This window comes from Impatiens glandulifera, chromosome 1, assembly GCF_907164915.1.
Source record: "Impatiens glandulifera chromosome 1, dImpGla2.1, whole genome shotgun sequence".
NCBI classification, from domain to species: Eukaryota; Viridiplantae; Streptophyta; class Magnoliopsida; order Ericales; family Balsaminaceae; genus Impatiens; species Impatiens glandulifera.
The window spans coordinates 98,877,024-98,903,846 of record NC_061862.1 but is presented as its reverse complement, the minus strand read 5'-3'; the positions used below and the strand labels follow the sequence as shown (position 1 = coordinate 98,903,846).

General features: G+C 27.5%; 2 protein-coding genes across 2 annotated transcripts; one reads left to right on the top strand and one right to left on the bottom strand.

The window, feature by feature from the left end:
* Positions 1–580: 580 nt before the first annotated feature.
* On the bottom strand, positions 581–1,479 carry LOC124922515 (HMG-Y-related protein A-like). The gene is made up of 2 exons (XM_047463247.1): positions 1,318–1,479; positions 581–1,231 (listed from the first exon to the last, which is right to left on the bottom strand). Exons 1-2 carry the CDS (start codon positions 1,369–1,371, stop codon positions 782–784), a joined length of 504 nt encoding a protein of 167 aa, XP_047319203.1. The 5' UTR covers positions 1,372–1,479; the 3' UTR covers positions 581–781.
* Positions 1,480–20,955: 19,476 nt separating this feature from the next.
* On the top strand, positions 20,956–21,848 carry LOC124922513 (40S ribosomal protein S9-2-like). Its single transcript, XM_047463245.1, has 2 exons — positions 20,956–21,352; positions 21,448–21,848. The coding sequence occupies exons 1-2, from the start codon at positions 21,120–21,122 to the stop codon at positions 21,629–21,631; spliced, it is 417 nt and encodes a 138-aa protein (XP_047319201.1). The 5' UTR covers positions 20,956–21,119; the 3' UTR covers positions 21,632–21,848.
* The last annotated feature ends 4,975 nt before the right edge of the window (positions 21,849–26,823 follow it).

The following is a 26,823-nucleotide window of genomic DNA, read 5'->3' as shown; positions in this document are numbered from 1 at the left end:
AAGACCCCTATAGGAAAGATTAAACAAAATCTCATAAGTCCCTGATCTTCTAATCTCCCAAATTGTATAAATTAATTATAAGATCAACTTCATTAGTCTGAGTCATTTGCTCATAAAAAGTTAATTTCTCATAACTTCTTAGAACTAAAAAACATTAACAACCATTAACATGTGATACTCAAATGTTAAAAGATAACCTATTTGGGAGGAGTTTTCTTCTCCTAGTACAGCCATAAAGAACAATAACAAATAAGTCATCAAATCAGATACATCATTAATGTCAAAACAAAACCAAAGAAAATGCTAGATTTCAGCTAATCATATTCCTAAAATATATATATCTACAGTCTTTCCTGTTGAATCTCCTACAGTTTATCTTCAAATCAATCATAAAAACACCTTCAATAACAACCGACTAGGTTTATCAGTTCAATTATCATCATTTAATAATCAAACTATGATTGATTGGATGTTCTCTGGTTTTCATAAATGGTTGGAGTTTGCTTTTAATGTTTCCTATCAGCATCAGAAATGGGCTAATTAACTTCAATTTGTTAAGGTTTGTGATTGGAATGAAGAATTAAAGAAACTATTACCAATAAGGTAAATGTTAAAACTAAACTCATAAGAAATCATTGATAAACAACAATACAAACAACTCAACCATTTTCAACCCAACAACAACTACCACCATCCCACCACAACCCACAACCTGCAAACCCTAAACAGATAGTCAATCTATCAATCTACAAACAAACAAAACAAACTTTGACATACAAATTCAACTAGCTTCCACACCAGCTTGAGCCTGCTGAGGTTTCGACTTAGACGGACGACCTCTAGGCCTTCCAGTCTTAGTCACCTCGGGCGCCACCGCCGCTTTTTTAGCTGGCGGTGGTGCATCTGGGTTCTTCTTCGGACGACCTCTTGGCCTGGTGGATGCAGGCTTAATTGCAGATTCAGAAGCAGAAGCAGAAGATTGATCCTTGGATTTAGGAGGTCGTCCCCTGCCTCTCTTAGGAGGAGATGTTGGATCAAACCTCGCATAGTTGTTCTTAGCGAAAACAAGATCACCCCCATCTTTCATTTTGGTTAGGTGATGCAAGAGAAGAGTTGCGTGAGAATGGGCTGGAGGTAAATCAGAGGCGTAAGTCGATTCGATGTATTTGGATATTGATGTCTTGTTTGACCCTTCTTTCTCCTTGAGAGAATCAATTGCTTCAAAGATCATCTACACGAAACAACAACAAAATCGATTCAGAAATAGTTCAAATTAAAAAACAAAAAATAAAGATTTGAAATTCTAGCTAGTTTGACCTCTGGGTATGGAGGGAGAGTAGAAGGTGGACTGGCGATCTCATCGGACGACATTTGAACTTCAACAACTGTGTGTGTGTGAGAGAGAAAGTAGATAGAGAGAGAGAGAGTCCCCACTAAGTCAGAATCGAAGAACAGTGACCTAATTTTTGTCGAGGATATGGAGGAACAAGAGTGTTTAAAAAGGACAAAGAGGAAGAGGATTGCTTATCTTAAGATGTTAATCGGACGGCTGGAATAATTGTACAAATATCTTACGGCTGATGTTTATGGAATAGTGGGGATTACTCAGATCGATGACGTGGCTGCTATTTATAAACTTTGTTTATTCTTTTGTTGCTTTTCAGTTTTCACCCATCCTTTTGCCGCTCTTAGTTCTATTTTCTAACCCGAGTTAACTTTCTCTTCTTTAGTTAATATTTTTTATTTTTAAATTTATTTATTATTTTATTTAAAATATATATATATATATAATTATGTCATTTTTAGTTGAAATTAAAAATAATAAACTTTTAATCTTTTATTTATTATATAACTATTTTAATGTATTGGGTAATAGTTTTTCATAAATACAAATATGATAATAGTTATATGATTTATATTAAGGTTGGGAATGTTCATGAACTAGACCTTGATTGATGTAGTGTTTTTTTAGGTTTTTGTTTTATTTTTATCCTAAAATATAATTATCATTTCAAGTCGCTCTTCTTATTTATTTAAATATTAAAATTATTCTTTATTTATTTATAAAATTATTTTATATTTTATTTTAGAAAGAGAAAAGAGATGATATATTTTTAATTTTAATCATAAAAAAATAATTTTTTTTAAAATAATAAATAAATAAAAATTAATCAAAAATGGTATTTTAGAGAAAAAAACATAAAAAAAACTCAAATGTTAAAAATCAAACGAGGCCCTAGACGGATTAATATCTAATTTTTAAGGCAAATAAAATATTTTATTCATTTATATATTTATTAAACTCAAACCATAAATTATAATTCATATAAGGCCCATTTGTTATTTAATTTGTTATGTGATATTGGAATTTGAATTATTTTTATTAAATTGGGTTCGAATTTTGAATTTTGTTATATGACACTCTAACTATTAAAATTTTAGTCATTTAAAACTTTTTTCAAATGGATAAAATATGTGTTATATTATTTTTTTTAATGTATAATTTTCGTTTTTAGAATTAATTTATCATATTTCTAAATGAAATGCTATTTTGAGCGTTTTGGATGTGTTTTTTTAAATTATCGTATTGTTTTCGAGATTTAAGCATTCTAATTTGTTAAAATTAGTTTGAGCGACTATAAGACCATATCCAACCGAAAAAATTATTTTCAAACTCATTTTGGTGTAAATGTCACGTCAAACAGTAATTATTCTCCAACCGAAAAACCTATTTTCAAACCCAAAAAAATATTCTTATAATATTCTTCTTTACATCAATTTTTATAACTTTTTATATTACCCCATATATTTTATAAACTTATAATTACACCCACAATATTATAATATTGTCCAATTATTTTAAACTTAATTATAACTTAATTATAAAAATTCAAATTTTACAATACACAAACACAAAAAAAAACACATGAGATTGAAATATAATTTTAAAATATTATTATAATTATTTTTTAAATATTACTATAAATTTGAAACATTATTATAAATTTATGTTATATAAATGAATTAAATTATATAAATAAATTATATAAATAAGTTTAATATAAAATATATGATAAAAATATAAATATAAACAGATTAAAATATAAATAAATAAAACATATAAACAATTAAAATATAAATAACTTATATAAATAAGTTTAATATATAAAATTAATTAAATAAAAGTTTAAGGACTGAAATATAAATAAAAAAAGATTATAACGTGTATATATATATATATATATATATATATATATATATATATATATATATATATATATATATATATATATATATATATATATATATATATATATATATATAATATATATATATATATATATATATATATATATATATATATATATATATATGCGTTTTTTGGAGAGTGAAAATGGAGAAACTCATTTTGGGTATGCATATGCAGCTCGGTTGGAGGTGAAATCACATTTTAAGTATGAGTATGCAGCTCGGTTGGAGGTGAAATCACATTTTAAGTATGAGTATGCAGCTCGGTTGGAGATGGTCTAAAATATATAATTTAAGGAAAGATTTGAGAAATTTTAATATATAATTTGTATCTATATGTGTTTTAATTCGAGTATTTTTTTCGAGATATATTAGTTCAAAACTGTATAATGCGGTTTGAATGCCTTGAAAAATGTGATTGAAAAAAATGAAAAAAAAAGATAATTATTATTTTATTTATACAAATGTGATAACTTAATTAAGAAAATAAAAATACTATGTTAAAGTAAGAATACAAACATTTATTCGTTTGTGAAAAACCTTAAATTACTAAAATTTTAATAGTTCGCCCCTATGGCACAATTTATAAAGTTTGAGTTTCATTTGATAAAAACGATCCAAGTTCGAATCACAAACAATTGGACCAATTTATATATATTTAAGTTATTATATATGGTCGATGTAGGATGCTTATTTAAAAAAAAGTATTATATCAAAGCAGTCCAAAGATTAGAGGTCAAAATTTCCTATTAATTAATAGACTAGTAGTATTAATCTCGTGCATTTATAAATATTTTAGATAAAATTAATATTATTTAAATTTAATTAATTTAAAATTAGTTTTAGTTTGTAAAATTAAGTTGAATCCAAAATTTAATATTAACCTATATTTTAAAATTCATTAAATATGTAAAGTTAAAAATACAAAATTATGAGTTTGAAAAACACTTAAAAAAGAATTATAGATATTCTTAGTAAAAATCAAGTCAATTATACAATTTATTTTGTTAGTTATTATAGATCGATCCAGAAATTTTACTTAAAATTGTGGCATACATTTTGCTTTTATCTAAAGTAATGTTAGACGTGTTTTACACTATTACTGACCTCTTATCCATTACCGCAACCTTTTTACCGCCATTTCGACAAACCAACCACTAATCACACAATCCACATCTCATACTGTGACCTCACACACTTTCACACACGTGTTATCTCTCATCAAATCAATCACCAGTCTCAATTGGCCTCTCATATCATGATCTCATATTTTTCACATGCCTCTTATCACACTCGACAAATCAACCACCAATTTCAATTGACCTCTAGTATCGTGAGCTCACACATTTTGGTCAATCAAAATTTCATTCATATTATTTTTAATTAATGATATCTCATTTATTATCGGGTTCTTATCCCCACAAATCCCACCTCTCATCTCATGATTTTTTACCCTTACTGGGACATATTTACCATCAATCACCTCTTATCTTGTGACTCATACTTTTTCATATATTTTTTTATCCACTCGAAAAATCACCCACAAATCTCAATTAACTCTTAATCTCGTGAAATCACACATTTTTACTGTGACCTCTTTTTTACCCCCACTTTGGTAAACCAACCACCATATCTTAATCGACATCTCATCTCGTGATCTCACACACTTTCACACACCTCTTAACACTTGTCAAACCAAACATCAATCTCCTCAATCTATCTCTTATTTATAACAACTTCTTTTACCCCTCACTTCAACAAATCAACAACCAATCCTCAATTGATCACTTCGGTCAATCAACATTTCGTTCATATATTTTTAACCACTAATTTGTTAAGAATACCTCTTATATTTACCCTCATTTTGGCAAACCAACCACCAAATATCAATTGACATTTATCTCGTAAACTCGCGTACTTTGACACACCTCTTATCCCCTCGACAAACTAATTGACCATCATCTTGTAACTCACACTTTTTCATATACCTTTTTATCCTCTCGGTTGACAAACCACCCACTACCCAACCTTCATCTCGTGACCTTACACTTTCAAATTCTCACCAAACCAGCCAATATTTTTGACCTCACACTTTCACATGCCTTATATTATACTCAATAATGCATTCTTTAACATCGATCTCTCAAATATTTATAATATTAACTTTTAAATTTACAGTTTTTGGGATTCGAACTTTGGTCTTAAACATTAAATGTAAACACCTTAACCGCTAGACCACTTTAGATTGCTAAAATAGTTTTATAATTTTGTATATATATATATTGTATTTAATATATATTGTCAATTAGTTAATTAGTCGACATTTTGTGACTCACTTTTTCATATGCCTCTTTGTCATATTTTCACACGCCTCTTATTACTTGATAAATCAACCATCAATCTCAATCACATTTTCAAACACTTGTTATTCACAAAAACCAACCACCAATCTCAATCACAGTTTCACATGCCTCTTATCTTTTAGTAAACCAACCACCAATCTCAATCGACCTCTAATTTTGTGACCACACAATCTTTTGTTATCCCCCTCTTATCCATTGACAAAACACATTTTCACACGTCTCTTATCCCTAAGAAAATAAACCACCAATCTCAATCGACATTTAACCTCGTGACCTCAAACTTTAATCAATCAAATATTTGATTCATATATTTTAACCACTCTTATTTGTTATTAGTCTATATCCTTCGGAAAACCACACCCCAACCACACTTGATTAAAAGGTTGTACTTGTTTTATTATGTTACAAATTCAAAATATACATATAATATTTTTAATTTTATTTGTAACCGTTTCAAGTTTATAAATGGGTGAACCCACGATCCAACCCAAATATATATTTACTCTTTTATATATATATATATATATATATATATCCAAATTAACTAAAATCTCGACGACCTGACAAACTAACAAAGATTATATATATATATATATATATATATATATATATATATATATATATATATATTTCTTTAAAAACAATAAAATAAAAATAAAATAAATAATAATAATAAAAATGTTACTTATTTTAATATGAAATTAATAATAACAATATACAAATTATTAATTGCTTTTTAAAATACTATTTGTTCAATGTTCTATCTGTGGAATGGAACCTAAAATGCAATGTTTTCATAAAATTTGTCAATCATTTATTTATCTAATTCGTTGCATTTTTGGAGTATTAATATTTTATTTATTTTTTAATTTATGAAGGTTACACTGATCCACCATCATAATACAACCTAAAACATTTTGAGGGGAATTGAACCTGAACTTGAGCTATCCTAGACGAAACAAACGAATGAAACATGTGGATTAGAAATTATTTTACTCTATTATATATCTTTATTTTCATTTCTAATATCAGAAATTTGTATTTATTTATTTCATTATTCATATATACCTAATCCACATTGAAAATAAATAATTGCTATGATTTGTCTTAATCATTCAATAGTTAGAAGCATTATCAATATTAATTCATTAATTATGCTTGATACATTTTTTAATCAATTAAAAATCCAAAAAAATATTTTTTATAAACCAATACTTTTTTTCAAAAAATAAAATAAAAAACAAATAACCCAGCATCAACAAGCTCTTGAAGTTAAGAATTTATTCTCTTTCTCTATAGCTTTTATTCACAAATATTACTTAAGCTTTGATATGTAGCCTTGTTCGTATTTGAGTTTTCAAAATAATCCAACCATATCAATTGTCACTTCACTTTCTCTCTCATCTTTCAAATCAATTAAGTCATTAACCAAAATACTAAAATACCCTCTATTTTAAATTATAATTATTTATTTTATTTATATCAATACTCTTTAAGTTTTTTTACCAAAAAACATCATCATTTTCTCAAAATTATCACCAATCATTACCAATAATCATTTTTCTCTCTTTTCAGGTTATTTAAATAACCTGGACCGAACAAGCCCGTAGAAATGAATATTGTTTTTTGTTTTGTTTGAAGAATCACATTCCCTCAAAATTATCATCAATCATTACCAATAATCATTTTTCTCTCTTTCCAGGTTATTTAAATAACCTGGACCGAACAAGCCCGTTAAAATGAATAATTTTTTTTTTATTTTGTTTGAAGAATCACATTCCCTTCTAATGTTTATTCAAGAAAAGTAGTATATTTTTCTTCTAATGTGTCTCAAACCTTTGCTTCTTTACATTATACTAATTATTTAGATGAAAAGTTTGACTTTTGAAAAAAAATGCTATTAGATGAATGCACTCGACAAGTAAGATGACAACATTAGCTCTTAGTGGGCTTTCTCCCTTTAAATTAGAATTGGTGTAACAAGTGCAAGAAGGTCCTTCAAGTCTTATGACTTGTACACCATTAACTTATAAAATATAAATGTTACATTTAACCCTTAACTTTGAACAAATAAATAATAATAGTGTAAGTCCGGAAATGGGAATAATGATAAATTTAAGACTGTGATTGGAGCGATTTTTCAAATTTAGGACTCTCCTAATATTTTATCATTTATAAAACTCTCATTTCCTTGTTTAATTATATTTAAAACTGCCACTAACGTCGTTAATTATTTAACATTAATTTAAATTATTTATTTATTTTTTTATTATTATTCTAACCTAAATCTTTTATTTATTTCTTTTCTTCTTAAGATTGACGTTCGCGCGCGATTCGACAACCAACCGGCGACGACCGCGACCGACCTTCTTCTTCATCAACTGTTTTTCTTCTCATTTATTATTTCTTCTTCGTCCACTACTTCCTCATTGACTGGTCTTCTCCTTCATTTGTTCTTCTTCTAGGTATTTTCTTCTTCGTCCAGGTATTTTAGGGTTTCATTATTCTGCAAAATGAATTGGATCCCCAAAATGAATCTATTTGTATTTATAGTCCTTATCTCAATATAGGATTCTATGTTTTCATAAATATGTGTTGATTTAGAGTTAGTGCATCAGTATGCCAATTCGATTGTTTATCTATTTTTGAAATCATAGACTGATTTCATAATATTTCACCTAATTTTATACTATTTCACCTTATTTACTGTATTATGTTTATAGGCTAATTTAGAAAAATATGAGATTTGTGCAGGCTGAAGATGCAAATATACCGTATCTGTTTGCAAACTTAAAGCTATATCAGTATACAGAAATTATCAGCTAATTTGAACATTGATAATGTAATATGTTTAGGTTGGTTTTATTTGTTTCTGTTGAAGCTCTATCTAAGACAATCAAATCAATTAATTCGTCAATGTAAGGTATGACTTCCTCCACATCTCGCAATGTCTTTTGTTATTGTGGATTGAAAAGTCCAATCTGCACTATCAAGAAAGAACAAGGGTTTGGCAAAAAAATTTATGGATGCTCTAATTACAAGGTAAATATATTTTTAGTTAATCTCACTTTTATTACCATTGTACGGATGCTCTAGTTACTGAATCTAATAGTTGTTTATAATTAATTTGTTTTTTAGAATGATACTGGATGTGGATACTTTAACTTGATAATAAAGTTCGAAAATCCAATTAATGAGATGGAACAAATTAATGAATTAAAGATGTTGTCGATCAAAGTTAAAGAATTAGAGGATGGGTTGCAAGCAATCTTGGATAAAGTGAATCATTTAGAGAATGCAAACAACATATTGAAGATTGAAGTGAAGATGAAATTTGTCAAATATTTTATCTTCTTTTTATGTGTTGTGTATGTGATTAAAGTGCTATAAGTTGTAAACTATCAAAATTTCGTTAAGAATTTTATTTTGTAATACAATTGTCTAAATCTTGTTGTTATTGCACAACTTTACCTAACATTATTTAAATTAATAGTTTGTACCCATATATTTAATTTGTCACAATTATTTATTTTCATAGTTAATGGAGAAAATATATTAACATTATTAAGAGTTTGTTTGACTAACCTAACCACCTAACATATTTACAACTATATACACATAGTCAATTAACCAAAAGAATGCTACAATCCAACCATATAAACAAACATCGTTTTAAAATTATCAAAACCAAAAACATTGTTTCAAGAACTTAAACATTCTAAAAAATTACAAAACCATTGAACTTAAAGTTAACATTGTTTCCACCCACTGAACTTAAACATGTTTCCAAAAACCCATTAAATCAACCAACATTTCAACTATTTAAATTTCTTTATCTCTGTTTCACCTGTTCTTGTAATTGTCTTTTCCTCTCAATTACATTTTCTTGTAATTGTTGAGTTGACAATGCTTCTCTACCTCTCCACATCAGACCTGGAGGCCTGATACCATGTTGTAACTCGTTTGCACCAACTAAAATAAATCCATTTCCTCTTCCGCTTGCAGTCTCTCTTCCTCTTCCACTTCCACTTGCACCTCCACTTGCGCTCCCACTTCCACTTCCACTTCCAATTACAATTCCACCTATTAAATATATGTTACAGATACATGTTACAAATGCATATGTTAAACAACGTTTCACTTGTCGTACATATGAATGAAATTTGTGTGGATGTAGTTGTACAATTCACACCATTCCAACCATAAACCTGTTTCCACTATCATTTGGATTATAAGTCGGTCTTCTAGTAGATTTTCGGATTGGTTTATGATTCAATTTCTCTAAATCGAAATTATCATAATCTATTTCCTCACCGCCTACCTCATATTCAAAACTTCAATGATCTGAATCATTACTCATGTCATCAATTTCTTCTTCCACAATTCCTTCATTAGATGACTCATATGTCGAATCGTCTTCTTCATCTTTATCTTCAATTTCATCTTCACCATCACTATCACCTTCACATTCAATATTTGGCAATTGACTTGATATACCTGATTCCAAATATAACATGTCAATTTCCTTGTCACAATCCAAAGGTTTCTCTAGTTGAAGAACCATATAAAGTTGAATCTGTTTGACTCATTCAACACTGAACATATTGTTAATATGTCTCTGTCGTCGTTGATTTCTATAAGTCCAACCAACAAACTAAGACCTGGTTCACAATAAAATAACTCAACATCCTTCATATTATAGCCAAGCTTGGAAGTAATATCAGTTATTTCAAAATAGCTAAATATATCTAAATCTATTATGTATGTAACAAATTTAGACCCATTAACATATTTTGTTGCTTCAGGACTCCTATGGATTGTTCCTCCATAATTTATAACTAACTTATAGTCATTCTAGCTGAAAAAAACAATTAATATCCATTATTATCCATCTAAATAATTTTACAAAACATAAAATAAATTAAATTATTGTATAAAATAAACGCACAAATATTTCATTTTCATCATCCATGAAGGAAAATTAAGAGTTATGTAGAAGTTGATAATACAGATAGCAGCCTAACAAAATACAATATATTTGCACCTTTCAGCCTGCACAAGTCCCATTGTTTTTCATTTGTAAGACTAAAGTAACTATTACATACTGATATAAATGAGATGAAATAGTATAAAATCAGTCTGTAACTTCAAAATTAGATAAACTTCTAGATTTGTATACTGGTATAAATACTTTAAGTTTACAAATAGAATGCATTTGTAAGACTAAAGTAGCCTATAAACAGAATACAATACATTTTTATTAGCATACGGATATACAACTGAAATATTATGAAATCGGTATATGATTTCAAAAATAGATAAACAACCGGATTGGCATTCTGATGCACTAACTCTGAATCAACACATATTTATGAAAACATAGAAACCTAGATTTGAGATAAGGACTGTAAATACAAATAGATTCATTTTAGGGATCCATTTCATTTTGCAGAATAATGAAACCCTAAAATACTTGGACGAAGAAGAAAATACCTGGAAGAAGAACAAATGAAGGAGAAGACCAGTCAATGAGGAAGTAGTGGACGAAGAAGAAAGAATAAATGAGAAGAAAAACAGTTGATGAAGAAGACGTTGATGAAGAAGAAGGTCGGTCGCGGTCGTCGCCTGTTGGTTTCCGAATCGCGCGCGAACGTCAATCTTAAGAAGAAAAGAAATAAATAAAAGATTTAGGTTATAATAATAATAAAGAAATAAATAAAAAAATCAAATTAATGTTAAATAATTAACGACGTTAGTGACAATTTTAAATATAATTAAACAAGTAAGGGAGAGTTCTATAAATGATAAAATATTAGGAGAGTCCTAAATTTGAAAATCGCTCCAACCACAGACTTAAATTTATCATTATTCCCGTCCGGAAATCCTTTTTTCCAAAAACTGGTGGTTGTCTCGATTTATGTGTTAGAAATATTTTATTTAAAATATTTATACAAAAATGCCTTTCATAAAAATTTAGATAATATTAGATTTAAAACAATCAAATTATAAGATTTTTGTTTTAAATTAATAAAAGATAAAATTTAAAAGACTGATGGTTTGATTATAGAGTCGTCAATTGATTTTAGTTTTAAATTCAATAAAATATTTGTATACGTGTACAAACGTAATTATTAAAGATTCTTTTGAATTCGATTTTTGGTTACACTCGAGAAATGATTTTTGCGCTATATCATCCTTACCCATTAAAATTTGTCTTTATTTCAAAAAGTTGTGACTATTTTTTTTTTAATTTGGTTTTATTACGTTTTATTTAACCAATTATCTTTCAAGTTTAGATATGTGTTGGTTTTCTTACATTTAAAATTATAAAATAATATTTAAATTCTAATATCTACTAATGTAAAAATTATTGAAGAAGATACTTGAAAAATATTAGTTTAGGATGTTATAATTAAAAAATCGAACAGGCATTTATTAAAATATATTTTATGAAAATATTCTATAAATATTTTAATATTATTTTATATTTTTTCGAACTTTTTTACAATAGTGTAAGGTTTATATTTGTTAAAAAAACAATTAAAATCAAAACGCTCAAACAAACAAGTCCTTAGGCATGTGTTCGGTCGTGAAACGGTCAGACGCGCCGATTTGAGTTTGATTCGACCCAGGTCAACAGGTTTGGGCTCCCAGTCAACACAGACTGACTTCTCGATCGCCCGTGAGATTATTCGGTCGGAATACATGTCTGACTGATTTTCTCGGTCGAAATCAGGCCAAGTCGATTTTTTCAGTCGGAAGTAGGGTCTGGCTAGTTTTCTTGGTAAAAAATCCAGCCAAGACAAAAATACTCGGTTGCCTTCAACCTTTGACATAAATTTTTTGTGTAGGTCTTAGAATTTTCATCATATGCCTACAATATTCGATCCAAAAGCTTGAGAAACTTTATTTCCTCATGTAGAACACATTTGTCATCATCCTAAAGCATCATTCAACATTTCAACCAAGAAGAGACCGAATCGGGTTTGCCCAATTCTTGGGCAAAATTGAGATTTTGGATTTTTTAAGTTCAATTTAACATTTGGACTTACCAACAACTTCCATATAGTTATTAGAATTATTTTAAACCATAAAAGCATTACTAGTTGCAGTTTGAACTAGTTTAAGAACTATGATTTTCATCTTCTAAAATTGAATTTGGGTATTCTTATCTATCTTGATTCGATCTGATTGAGTTCGATAAAAAGCTTTGAAATGATCTTATGAACGAATTCAAATCAAGTAAATGGATAATTAAGCAATATTGAAATTGGTCGAACTGAAATATAAAATATTCAATTTGAAATCACAAGTTGAATTCCAACATGAATTAAATATATAGTGAATTGAAGAACACTCATAAACTCTTTATGAATATTTGTGATGATTCAGAACCGAATTTTAGATCCTTACACAAAATCTTCAAAAATTTCAAAAGCTTAAGAAAATTTATATCGTAGATTCTTTATGTGTTTGATTTGAGGCTTGAGATTGATCTCTTCTGCGTCGTCTTGGCCGGATAAGGCTATTTATAGTCTTCATTCGTCGGTTGTAGAAGCAAATGGATTGAATTTGAGACAAAAGACCATTAATAACTTTTGTTTGTTTTCGATTGACTTCATCCATTTAGGTAATAATTTATCATATGCTCGTAGGAAAAATAATCACCTGGATATGGTGATTATTTTAGCCATTTAATCCATCAATTTGGTCGAATATTTGCAAAGTTCTATATTTGAAAAATCCAATATTGTTGTGAATGTTAATTTGTTTGTCGCGGGGAACAAGACCACATGGGCCGCAAAAGCGCGTCCTCTAGGCGTTCCGTCTAGGTTTGTTAACAACCATTGTCCCAAATGACGATGTTGTCTTTTCCCGTTTATCGATACGTTGTGACGCGGAAGCGCTTGAATTTTGTTATAGAAGACAACGCAACAAGTCTTCGTCTGTTGGATGAAGATCAATGCTGCATCAGATGTTTGTGTGGTCTGTTGCATTTGTTTCTTCTAGTTTCGATTGCACTAGATCACAATTATTTTTCAACCTTAGAGCTTGTTTAAAATCAATTTTTCTTAAATCTCTTTTGACTTTATTTTATCATACAAAATATATAAAATTATTTCAATAAACATAAATATTTATTTTCTTAATTTTTTTTTTTTTTTTATATTTTGGAGATTTATAAATAATTAATTTGAGATTTTAATGGAAACAACATTTATTCCAATTTACTTATTTATTGTATTTGATCCCTGATAAAACTAATTTGGGATAAAAATGAATAAACATTTATCTCAAATTATTTTATTTAATATAATTTGGTTTTAATTTAATTAATCGGGATTAATTAATACAATAATTATCATAATTAATTATTTTTGTTTTGACTTAATTTTAATTATTTTGAATCATTTATTTAAAAATAATTATTACAAATTTATAAACTGGGGCAATAAAATTTTAGTGCTTACAATAGAATAAAAAACTCATTTAAAAGTATTACTTGTATATATAATTCATTTAAATCATATAAGTTATTAAAAGTTTATACAAACGAATGGACTATTAAACAACTAAATCATTTAGCTCTTACATATTTAAATTATTGACGATGTTAGAATATATATATGCTAACACCATCAATAACTTAAATATGATAATTAATTAAGAAACTAAAAGCATTACGATAAAATAAAAGTATAAACGCTCATTCATTTATAACAAAGTCTCAAATGATTAAAATTATGATAGTTCAAATGTTATTGTCACAATTCAAAGATCGAGTCAATTTAATGAAAACGACTCAAGTTCGATTCTCAAATATCAAATGGGCATATAAACATAATTGATGAAGAAAATAAAATACAAACGTTGATCTGTTTCGAATAAAGTCTCAACTCCCTACAATTTTGATAGTTCGAGTCTTATATGTCCCTAAATATTAGATATACGAGTATCCATTCTCATACTTAGTTTCAATTTAGCAATTGTTTTTTATAAAAAAAATATGTTTACAATCATTAGTCAATTGGTTGGACAATGGTTGATTTGATTGTTTTAGTTCATTTCATTTATCTTCTCGATGTAGAGTTTGGTTTTGCTCAAAGATGGGAAGAGAATCAAATCTTTGTCGACTTTTCACTATAGATTTGTTTTTCATTCCTTTTTGTTATCTTTTTACTTTAGTCAATGTCATAGGTACCTGGATGTATTAGTCAATGTCAGAGGTAGCCCGGATGCATTAGTCAATGCTAATGGTACTCTAGATGATTTACCGTCTCTCTCTCTCTTCTAGATTAAGAATTGTCTCCAAGAGAATTTAACCACTCATTTGTTAACAAAAATATACAAGTCTACTCAACAAATCTCCATCTTGACTTGAACACACTCATTGCTACAAACCATTGTGCAACTTCAGAACCGAATACAGTTTCTTTGTAGATGAATAGTTTTGACGTATTAACCTCCTTCAGAATGACAATCTCAACGGTTGTTTTGCTCATACTGATAACTTCAACAACCCCATAAGCCATGTCGTTTTAGTATAGCCCGCATATTGATTTACCACATTATTTTCTCCTCTAGAATGACAATCTCAACGGTTGTTCTGTTCTTACCGATAACTTCAACAACCCCATAAGCCATGTTGTTATAGTAGAGTTTGCATCTTGATCTACCACATTATCTTCACCTCCAGAATGAGAATCTCAATGGTTGTTCTACTCCTACTGATAACTTCAGCAACCCCATAAGCCATGTTGTTTTAGTAGAGAGCTCACATCTTGATTTGCCACATTATCTTCTCCTTTAGAATGAAAATCTCAACGGTTGTTTTGCTCCTACCGATAACTTCAGCAACCCCATAAGCCATATTGTTTTAGTAGAGCCCGTATCTTGATTTACTGCATTGCCTTTTCCTTTAGAACTTGCTGTCTTAATGCTTACTATTGTCATCTCAATTGAAAAAACAAACAATCGAATAACCTGAAGCTCTGATACCAGTTTGTCGTAATAGAATGTGTGGGATGACGTAAGCAAAAAAGAACGACACAAATTTAACGTGGTTCACCAAGATAAAATTTGGCCACGTCCACTAGAAAGAGAGAATATTATTGAGAAGATCAATACATGAATTACATCAGTACAGACTAGGGTTATGACACGAGTTTATATAACACACGATACCTAGAAACCCTAACAGATACAGAACTGGTACTGGAAACGATGCTATCAAAGCAAAAGACTTCAACTTTGTAAAGTGTCCGACTACACCTTTAAATAAGTTTCAACTATATCAACACTAATATTTTGGCAAATAATCTCCAAAATATTATAAAAATACTTTCCTAGTTATATTACCATAACAAAATATCACATTTCCTTTTGTGTTAATCTTATTTTCTTAAATCAAGATTACACATCAAAAATATATATTTTTCTTTTGTTCAATATTCTCTTTCCTTGCATCATCAATTCAAGACATCTCAACACTACTTCAATACCAGCAGAAAAGAACATTAGATTATTTGGAGTTGCATTCAATAAATTAAAATCACTCCACTAAGTATTGATGAGCCGCATAAACATATATAAAGACTCAAATCTTATTTAATTAACCTTCTGTATTTGCCACTCTTTATAAGATCATCTCCAACCCATCTGCAAACCCATCTCCATAATAGGTTTTAGCCCTACAACCCACCTGCAAATTCAACTGTATTTTGAGTTTTTCTGCAAATTCTCTCTTCTCCATACCCAAATTTGCAGGGACACTGTTCACATACTCAAAACTTTTCAAAACTTTCATTTTAGTCCTTTTAGTTTGTTTTTAATTAATTTACATAACTTATTTATATTTTAATTTGTTTACTTATTTATATTTTAATTTATTTATATAATTCATTTATATTTTAATTTATTTATATTTTACTTTATTTATATGTTTAATTCATGATAATTTTAATTTGTTTATATGATTAATTTATATTTAAATTTGTTTACATTTATATTTTATATTTTTTTAAGTATTATAAATTTATAATAATAAACAATATTGTATAAATAATTGATTTATAATTAGAATTTAAAAGCAATTAATAAGTTGTTGTAAAGTTATGGGTTCAATTTGTAATTTTAGATAAATATATAGATAATATTGAAAAAATTAAAAATTATTATAAAAAGGAATATTCTGAGAATATTCTTTTGAGTTTGAGTTTGAGTTTTGGGTTGGAAATGAATTACTGTTTGATGGGATGTTTACTGCATTTTGAGTTTGAAAATAGGTATTTGGGTTGGAGATGGCCTAAACTCCAAACAAAAAGAATAACAATTAACAAATGAAAAAAAAATGGATCAAATAATATAACAGAAAGAATTATGTGATCAAAGTGTTTGAAACAAAAAGAAAATATAATTTCATCTACAAACATTCCTATCAAGATCAATCTAATAAAAGAAAATCTTGAATATTAGAGAAAATAAAACTTACTTGATTCGATCGAATACAGTAAGATGAAAAGGAAATTGAAAGTTTTGTCCGGTAATCGAAGGTAGCGGGAATCGGGAGATCGAGAATCAATTAACACTAATATATATGAAAAAGAAGTAGTTAACTCTTATGTGTGCCGTCGAGAGAGAAGATGAGAGATGAAGATAAAGAAGATAGAAGATAGAGATGAAGATAATGAAGAGTGAAAACCTAATAGTAATTCATTATATAGTAGGTAATTTTATTAAAATTACAAGGGTAAAGAGGTCTTTGGGTCTTTTTTTAGAGTTCCGTGTTTAGGACTTTTTCGACTTTTAAAATAAGTTTCCTATTTTAGCTTATTATTTTTAACATGTTTCCACTAAAGTCTATAAAAATAAGTGATTATAATAATGTGTTATCAAACATGCTTATATTAAATAAGTTCTTAATATATTAAATTAAGTGATAAGTTAAGTTATCAAACACTGCCTTAGTGTTATTTCATTAAAAAGTTCAAAAAAGGAGAAAACAAAGGTTCAAATGAAGTTAGACAATCACTAGCCTTGATTTTTTTAGAAAGTAAACAAAAGTAGAAACAAATAAGAAAACAAAGTTCAACACAAAAAGAATACATCAAACATCCGAATACTCCTACTTTAACAAAAAAAAAACCCAATTTCTTTTCCATTTTGGGATGCTTCTCCAAGTATGAATGAATGAGTTCCCATCAACCACTACATCTTTCCAAACTTGCTTCATCAATCTACGAACTCTTATGAAGATCCTTGTATTCATTTTCATTCATATGTTATAAAACAAAGCACCAAAGAAACACTTGAACGTATAATCTATTCCCATTTGCTCTCACAATTGCAAAGCTTTTAATATCATTCTAAGAAAAAGAGAAGTCAGAGATATTCATATTTTTTGAGAAGTTACCCCATAAAGAACCAGCGAAAAGGCAATCCCCAAACAGATGATCAATGCTTTATTTATTTCCAATCACATAGACATTTAGAAATAGGTATATTCATGAATTTCCGAAGTCAATCTCGAGTTGCCAATCTTTCACGATACGCTAGCCATAAAATAAATTGGTGTCGAAGAATCACTTTATGAGACCAAACTAATTGATGCCAACAAACAATATGCTCCTTTGTACATATGAAATCCCAAGCAAGCGTCAATACAAATTTCCCATTCTTTTCAGTTTTTCAAGCCAATGAATCCACACCATATTAAAATTGAATATCACTAAGCAAGTTAAGAATTATAATCCCTTCTAGTATTCGCCTCGAAAATGAATCACATTTCCCCTCCGCAACATCCCGAACCGTGACCATCATACAATCTCTTTTAATTTTAACTCTCATAAAATCCTCCTTAATTAAGAATGACAGGATAATGCCAAAATAGAATGTCCCATCCATTCTTCCTTCCACCTTCTAAGATTTTTTTTAAAGACCATGACATGTCCTCTTTGATTTTGCAAGTCCATAAACTAGCTTCACATTTTATGAATCTTGTATGTACCCAATGAAGCCATAAGTAATCAACCTTTTGCTCAAGAGCCCATAAATGACGAAGTGTAAGATCTTTATTCCATTCAACACAATTATTTTTAAATCAAGACCACCCTCATTTTTAGGCATACACACGTGTTCTCCCGTCTATTTGACTTCTTATCCCAACACAACTTCATGGGACGATGATTTGAGATACCTAGATGAAGCACATAAATTTGACTCCTTGAAAATTGTTCAATCCATTTTCCATTGACAAGACCCCAATCAATACAACTCTTTCTTATTTGTTCCGAACCTCTAGTAGAAGACCAAGAAAATTGTTTACCCAAGCTAGAAGGTTGGGTACAATTAATGGCTCTGATGCATTCATTAAAGTCTAACATATTTTGAGAGATATCAGACACTGACTCCCTTTCATGACTATATCTAATAACATTAAAATCCCCCATAATAGTCCAAGAAATATATTCATCAATCATTCCAAAGTTGTTTCTTTTCACAGCCTGAATTAATACCATAAACAACCGCAAGATGAAGACTAATATTCGTACAAGTCTCGGGTAGTCCAAATTTTTTTGTATGTAAACGACAGGAAAATACCACCGTTATTGATAATTTACCCATTACTAAAAGAAATTTGCGACAGTAAACTATATATATTTTGTTTGTTTGCTTAATATTATTATTATTATTCTAGTCCGGGTAAGTTTTATGATTTTTTTTAACCCGGATAGATTTTAGATCCTAGCTCTGCCCTTGACCATGATGACCTGATTATTAGAAAACAACTTCTTAACTTCCATCAGCCTATAATTCCACCCAACCCAAATCCTGCTTTATGAACCGTTAGAATTGTGAATAAAAAAATAAATAAAAATATTAGTAAGAATCGACTTAAGAGATTAAGATGTCACGTGTTCGATTTCATCTGGAAGTATTTTAAATGGAAATAGAAGGTCACGACTGTGGAGTGTCATGCTATTTCTCCTTATTTTCAAAAAGTAAAAAATTATGAATAAAACTTCATCCCTCCTAAAAATATCCTTGAGCAACATCCTCACTAAATTGTCTAAAAAATTCCTATAATTGTACTATTATGTTTCTCAAATTTCTCAAATTTCCCTTCTAACCCTCTAATATTTCAAATCATTAAATATTGAAAGATAAGTCCATGCTTCTTTTCCCATAAGCAGTACCTTGCCTTAATTTCTTCACCTCCTTCTTGGACTTTCTAGAAGTTGAGCAGCTCGGAATATTAGACTTAAAAGAGTCCTTAGCAATATGGAATTTTTGGAGATTTAAAGTGCATAGTGGCTCTAATAATTGGCGACTGAATTGTCTCCCCCAGATGATGAATGATTAGAGCTTTGATTTCCTCATTTGCAACCAGGCCATTATTTCCCTTCTTGACTTCCATAGATCCAACATTTTCATGATAAAGCTCAATCACTTCCCTGCCCTAGTGATTATCAACTACTATAATATTATCCCTGCTCTTCTGTTCCATTCCAATATTCCCCAATTCAGAAGACTCTGTAACCTTAAAATTTTCCTGCCCATATTCAAGATCATTCTAATCATTAGTAACAACATTATCATCTCCAAACTTCCTAAACCCCCTTATTCTTGCCTACAAGATCTTCCTCACTACATCCATTACCACTAAATATGATAATGGATACCCTTATCACATAAACATGGACACTAACAATCAAATATTGTTATTCATCTATATCATGTAGCCTATTTTGTTCCGATATCTTTTTGTTTGTCACACATTGTTAATAACAATTAAAGTTTATAGCCTTAGTCGAATTTATGAAATAATAATTTCACTTTTAAATAAATGTCTACACATAATTACATATGCCTGTTTAGAAGTTTGAGGTTTAATTTATACTCATTGGATTTTGTTGGGACCTAAATTCATAAAATTGAAATTATAAAATTATTTAGTCTATTTTATAAACAGCCCATGTTACTACTTCTGCAAATAAAACATTCGGCCTATATACATAGAGCCCATTTATGAAGGCCCAATTGGAAAACGTAAATTTAGGGTTATTTATTTACTAACTCTGCGTTCTTCCTCTTCCTCTTCTTCTCTTCCCATATTTTCCAGGCGGCTGGCTGCAAGAGGAATTCTCTTTCAGCCATGGTTCACGTCAATTTCTACCGAAACTGTAAGCTTTTCTTCTCTTCGATCTTCAAGGATTCATTGATTTATAATCTGATTTACTGCAGAAATTGAATCTGTATTGTGTTTTTAGTTATAGATCTTTAGTTGTATAATGTTTAGGCGATGTAGATTACGAATCATTGATTGATTGATTATGATGGGTTTTGGGAAATATTATAGATGGAAAGACATTCAAGAAACCTAGGCGTCCATACGAGAAGGAACGATTGGATGCTGAACTGAAACTTGTCGGAGAATATGGTCTCCGATGTAAGAGAGAACTGTGGAGAGTTCAGTATGCTTTGAGCCGAATCCGTAATAATGCTAGAATGCTTCTTACTCTTGATGAGAAGAACCCTCGTCGGATCTTTGAAGGTGAAGCACTTTTACGTAGAATGAACAAGTATGGACTTTTGGATGAGAGTCAGAACAAGCTTGATTATGTTTTGGCTTTGACTGTTGAGAATTTCCTTGAACGTCGTCTTCAAACACTTGTTTTCAAGTCTGGTATGGCCAAGTCTATTCACCATGCTCGTGTTCTTATTAGACAAAGGCACATCAGGTAATTGTTGATTGTTAATTGTATTGGGTTAGCTTCTTTTGTTGATGTTGATCATGATCTTGGATTGAATTTTGTGTTTTTTTTGTGTGTGATAGGGTTGGTCGTCAGGTGGTGAACATTGCTTCTTTCATGGTTAGGGTTGATTCGCAGAAGCATATTGATTTCTCATTGACTAGTCCTTTTGGAGGCGGTCGTGCTGGGAGAGTTAAGCGAAAGAATCAAAAGGCCGCTGCTAAGAAAGCTTCTGGTGGTGGTGGAGATGATGAAGATGAAGAGTGAATTATGAATTCTAAAGATGGGTAAGAGTGTTTTTTTATTTATTTGAAAAACTGGGTATTATTGTGCTTTGTTCACAGATGATAGGAAGACACTTTTGTTTAAGTTTTGTTTTGGAAACTTTTAAATGTTCTTTCTTTTTCAAAGGGATGGTTCTATTTGTGTCTAGACTATAGTCATGAATGATTCAAGACTAATATGATTATCATCTCTAATCCTTTAATCTAGCTAAATTGTTATGAGTCTTACTATTCAATCTTTGATTTATCTTTGATTTTGAATGAAGAGATCAAGTTTAAGCTATTTCAATTGAGTATTACAATAAATAGTGTCCCAACTAGTCGGGTTTCGATTCAATCAAACTGATTTTTTCTTTTGTTTCATCCCGGATTTGATTCAGTCTAATAATGCTTTCAATGGAGATGGTTATGAATATTTGTTTGCATTTAATTTCATCTAGATTGTATATTTGAAAATTGTATTCTCTTGTTTTAAAAATAAATAAATTTGTTTATATATTAATTTTGGTTGATTTTTAAAAGAAAATAAGTAAATATTTTAGTAGTGATCATGGTTTGTATACATTTGTTTGATTGTTGAATGTCAAAATTATATAGAATTTAAATAAATTCTTCATATATGTTTTGTTTGTTTATTTAAAAGACACAACTTAATCAAGTTTATCATTATTGGCAAATAATTATTTGAATTAATGTTTTCAATTATATATTATAAGAATGGTTAGATAATTAATTAATACATACAAAATATTTTAATTGGACAAATATACCTTATAGTTAAAATGTTGAAGAAATGCATTTACTATGAAACAACTAAAAATTATAATGAATTATATTTAACTTAATAAATATTACATATTTAATATTTTAGAGTTGATTTTTATATTTAATTATTTTCAACATAATCAATTTGAAGTAAAACTAGTCATTATCAATGGATTTAGTTTTACAGGTTTATACTAAGAAAAACCCAATTAAATTTGTTTATACTATTTAAAAAAATTGTCCATGATATTCAAATCAATCAAAAATTAGGTTATACCATTTTTTTTAAAGATGACTCTAGCCCATATCCCTATTATCTTTTTATTTTAAATATTAGTATTTCGGAAAAATTACCTCTAAAAATTGATAAATTTTAAAGTGAGTGATTTTATTTTTGTTTGATATTATAAGTTAAAAATTAATTTTTAAATCAATTTATACACATTTTTTTATATAACTTTTTTCTAACAGATATGATTGATTATAAGTTTTGACAAAATAAATTTTATTTTATTAATAAATAAGCTTATGTTTTGAAGTTCAAATATGATCTGTTAATTAGGATGGTTTAGCCATTGAGTTGAGCACACTTGTATGTTCTATCAATTTAATAACTTATAAAAAACTATAATCAATTAAATAATATAACTTAAAAATACATGTAAACCAAGTCTACTTTAATGAGAATTTATAGATTCTTTATAAATAGACTCTTAAAAGAATAATCTTTAACTTGTGTTCACTTAAGTTAATATATTTGTTCATTTTTTTCATGCATAGCTACATTTGAGTTCTCCTCATCCATATATAATATCATGAGTCTAGTTAAAATGCCTCTTATAATTTGAATATTTCTTAATTAATTCATTCTTCAATTAAAATGATTTAAATTATCAACAAATTATTTAATTTTCATAAATAAATAAATTATTTTTTATTACATATTAATTCAAGTACAAGATTAAGTTTCACGTGGTGTCCATTTCCTACTTAAAAACACATGAAGTTAAATTTGAATCATGACTTTTAATTCTATTTTCCAAAATTAAAAATGAAACACATTTATTAATAATTTCAAAGTGAACAAATTTTTTTTTTTTTAAAAATAATATTTTAAAGAAACAAAAATCCAAAAATATGAAGTGTCTTTAAAGTTTAAGTTAGGACAAGGCTCTACGTTAGGATTGTGGATATCCATTTCCTCTTCCTTTTGTGTATTACTTCCAAAATAAAGTATTATCTTTTTCTTTATTTGATTATAAATATACTAATGTCAAAACTTAACAAAATAAATATTCTATTATACAATTCTAACCACTTAAATGGTTCTTTATAAACTTTGGAAAATAATAGATGATATGTGAGTTTAAAAACTTTCATGTGAAGTAACAAGTATAATAAATACTAAACAAACAATATTTTTATTTACATAAAAAAATTCACTAACATAGTTTAAGTTACAAGAATTTTTAAGTCCAATTTTATTATAAACGCTTCAAATTTATAAATTCATAAATTTTAAAAAGAATATCAATATATAATTATTTTCCCTCAAATCACATTCATATATATTTTTTAAATTTTTTTTTTTTTAGAGTATCCAAATATGAAACTCGAGATTGACTAATGTTGCCTAATTTTGTAGAGTGCCGTTACAAGAAAAAAAATAAATAATAAATAAATTCATAGATGAGAAAATGAGAAAGAGTGTTTTGGGCAAGAGAGAGAAAGTTTGGGCAAAGAAACAAACCCATAGTTTAAATAACTCCCTGCCCGCAGTCGTCACTCGTAAACGAGTTTTTCTTTTCTTTACTTATCGGGCAAGAGAGAGGGACAAAATGCGGATTTTTATTCTTTTTCAAATTAAACCAAACTATTTAATATATATATATTATATTAAATATAATTTGCTAACATTATATGTAGGTATGATGTCAGCGTTATGTCAAATTTTTCCATAAATTTAAATTCGAATTTACTATAGATTATATTTTATGAAAATTTTATTTCTACTAATTAATTATAATAATTAATTAAATAAAAGCATGTAAAAAATATAAACATAATAACAATTTTAAATATTTTTTTATAAAATAAAGTTACAAAAATTAAATTTATAAATAATAGTAATAAATAATAATTATTTAAAACCATTTTTTTTGACTAAATAAATTAAGTAATAAAGAATAGATAAATAATAATTAAAAATAAATAAAAATCTTTTAATTAAATAAAAGTAATTGAATTGTCAATAACAAAAATTATAATACATTTACAAATTTGCTGAGATATTATAAAATTAATTAATATATTTTTGTGTCACCATTTAATCAATCTTATATCTTTAATAAGATTTGAGTATATCTTTGAATAAATATTTTGTTCACTATTTATTATAATTAATTAAAAAATATATAATTAGATTATTTTTTAAATATATATTACCAAAATAATAGGCTAATCTAACAATTTTAATGTAAATCTCCGAAATATGTTCTCATTATATAATTTATTTGAAATTCCTTCCCTATTAATTGATAACCTATTTAAGTTAAATAGAAACACACCCATCATTAAAAACTAGTTCAAATTGATAGTTTCATTATCATTAAAAAGTTGGATAGTTGAAATTACAAAATTTCCATTCAAACTTAAAAACTAATAACTTTGCTAATTTATTTCAGAGAACAAACTTTAATAAAAAAAAAAAAAAGTATAATTATATGTCTTGGGTCTAAATGATTTGTAATTGTGAATTTTTGAAGATCTTCATCATAATACATTTTGATTTTTATAAAAAAGAAATTCACAATAATTTATTTAAAATAATATATTTTCCGTCTTTATTTATTTTATAATATATATATATATATATATATATAATATCTTATTGGCAATAATATTCTTATATAAAAATATGTAAATAAATTCTATATATTAGGAATATATATTTTTAAATTTCAAGCTTGACACTTTTAATTCAAAGATTTCCTTGTTAGACTGCACGCTACTTTAATTAATCTTTATAAATATATATTTAAATATTTTTATTTTTATTTTTTTTATATATATATACATCGAAGCATCACAAATATTCTCCGGAGAGAGAGATTTAGAGAGAGATTATTTAGTAATCGCCATGGATGGATAAAGCTTGATCATAATTTGCATGCATTTAATTAATTAATTATATATAATAATTAATTAACAAGCTGATGATGGAGAAGAAGATGATCAATACGAGAGAAAGAGAATATTGCTTCTTTGGCATTTTGGTAATAATTATCACCTCTATATTTTCCCTGTTCTCGCCGGCGGCAGCGGCGGCGACGGCGACGGCCGATCACTATTCAAGGTATAGGCATTCTTGATAAAAAAAAAAAACAAACTATTTTCATTAATCCCATTAATAACCAAGTTCATTACATTTATTTTATGTTCCTTTTGAGAAAATTGCACAATAAATATGTACATATGTACATATACATATGTATATATATATATAATAATATTCATAATAATATATAATAGCTATGCTATATAAAACCCTAAATATTCATTATATATAATCTGGAGTTTCGATCCAAGTTGTTTATTTAGAGCGATTTTGGGCGGGCGGTATTTATTTATTCATTCATAATAATATGATATTTTAATATACTAAATTATTTTAAAATAATTATTTATCATAATATTTTCTACTAAACTAGTTTTGAAATCAAACTGATAAAGAAATATATAATAGCTAAGCTTTTTTGGAATTGAAATTATTGAATTATTTAAAAATAATGATTGTGATAATTTTGAATAGGTGATAATTTTTTTAATAAAAAAAAGAAAAAAAATTGAATTCTCAATTTTATTATTTGAAATATTATTTCCAGCTATTCTAATATGTTATATTTATTGTAAAGCCTAGTTTTTCGTAAAAAATAAATCATTCTCATATGAAAAAGAAATCATGATTTGACAGCTGAAAACATTCTTTTTATGGGTGTTCTAGACATATTTATTATTTTGAAAATAGTTTTTGTTTGATCCTTTAAATTATTTTGACATATTAACACACTTATTTGAAACATGTTTATATTATGACAATATTATTAATTAAAGTGCCATTTATAATAAATATTTCATTAGTAAGTATTGATATATTATAAATTTGCATGCAGCAGCAATATTACAGAGAATGAATCATCAATATCACATTCACCAAGCTTCCGTAAACTCGACAATGATCACGTAATCAAATATATATTATCTCAAATATATATATATATATATATATATATATATATATATATATATATATATATATATATATATATATATATATATATATATATATATATTTATTTTTAAAAAAATATTTAATAATGAAAAAGATTAATTAATTTGATGCAGATTTTA

What these genes read in the sequence shown, in the direction of transcription:
- LOC124922513 (XM_047463245.1), top strand. Translation starts at nt 21,120, where the DNA reads ATGCTTCTTACTCTTGATGAGAAGAACCCTCGTCGGATCTTTGAAGGT. An exon ending in ATTAGACAAAGGCACATCAG is followed by an intron (nt 21,353 to 21,447) that starts GTAATTGTTGAT and finishes TGTGTGTGATAG; the next exon opens with GGTTGGTCGTCAGGTGGTGA.
- LOC124922515 (XM_047463247.1), bottom strand. Translation starts at nt 1,371, where the DNA reads ATGTCGTCCGATGAGATCGCCAGTCCACCTTCTACTCTCCCTCCATAC. An exon ending in CTCTCCCTCCATACCCAGAG is followed by an intron (nt 1,232 to 1,317) that starts GTCAAACTAGCT and finishes TGTTTCGTGTAG; the next exon opens with ATGATCTTTGAAGCAATTGA.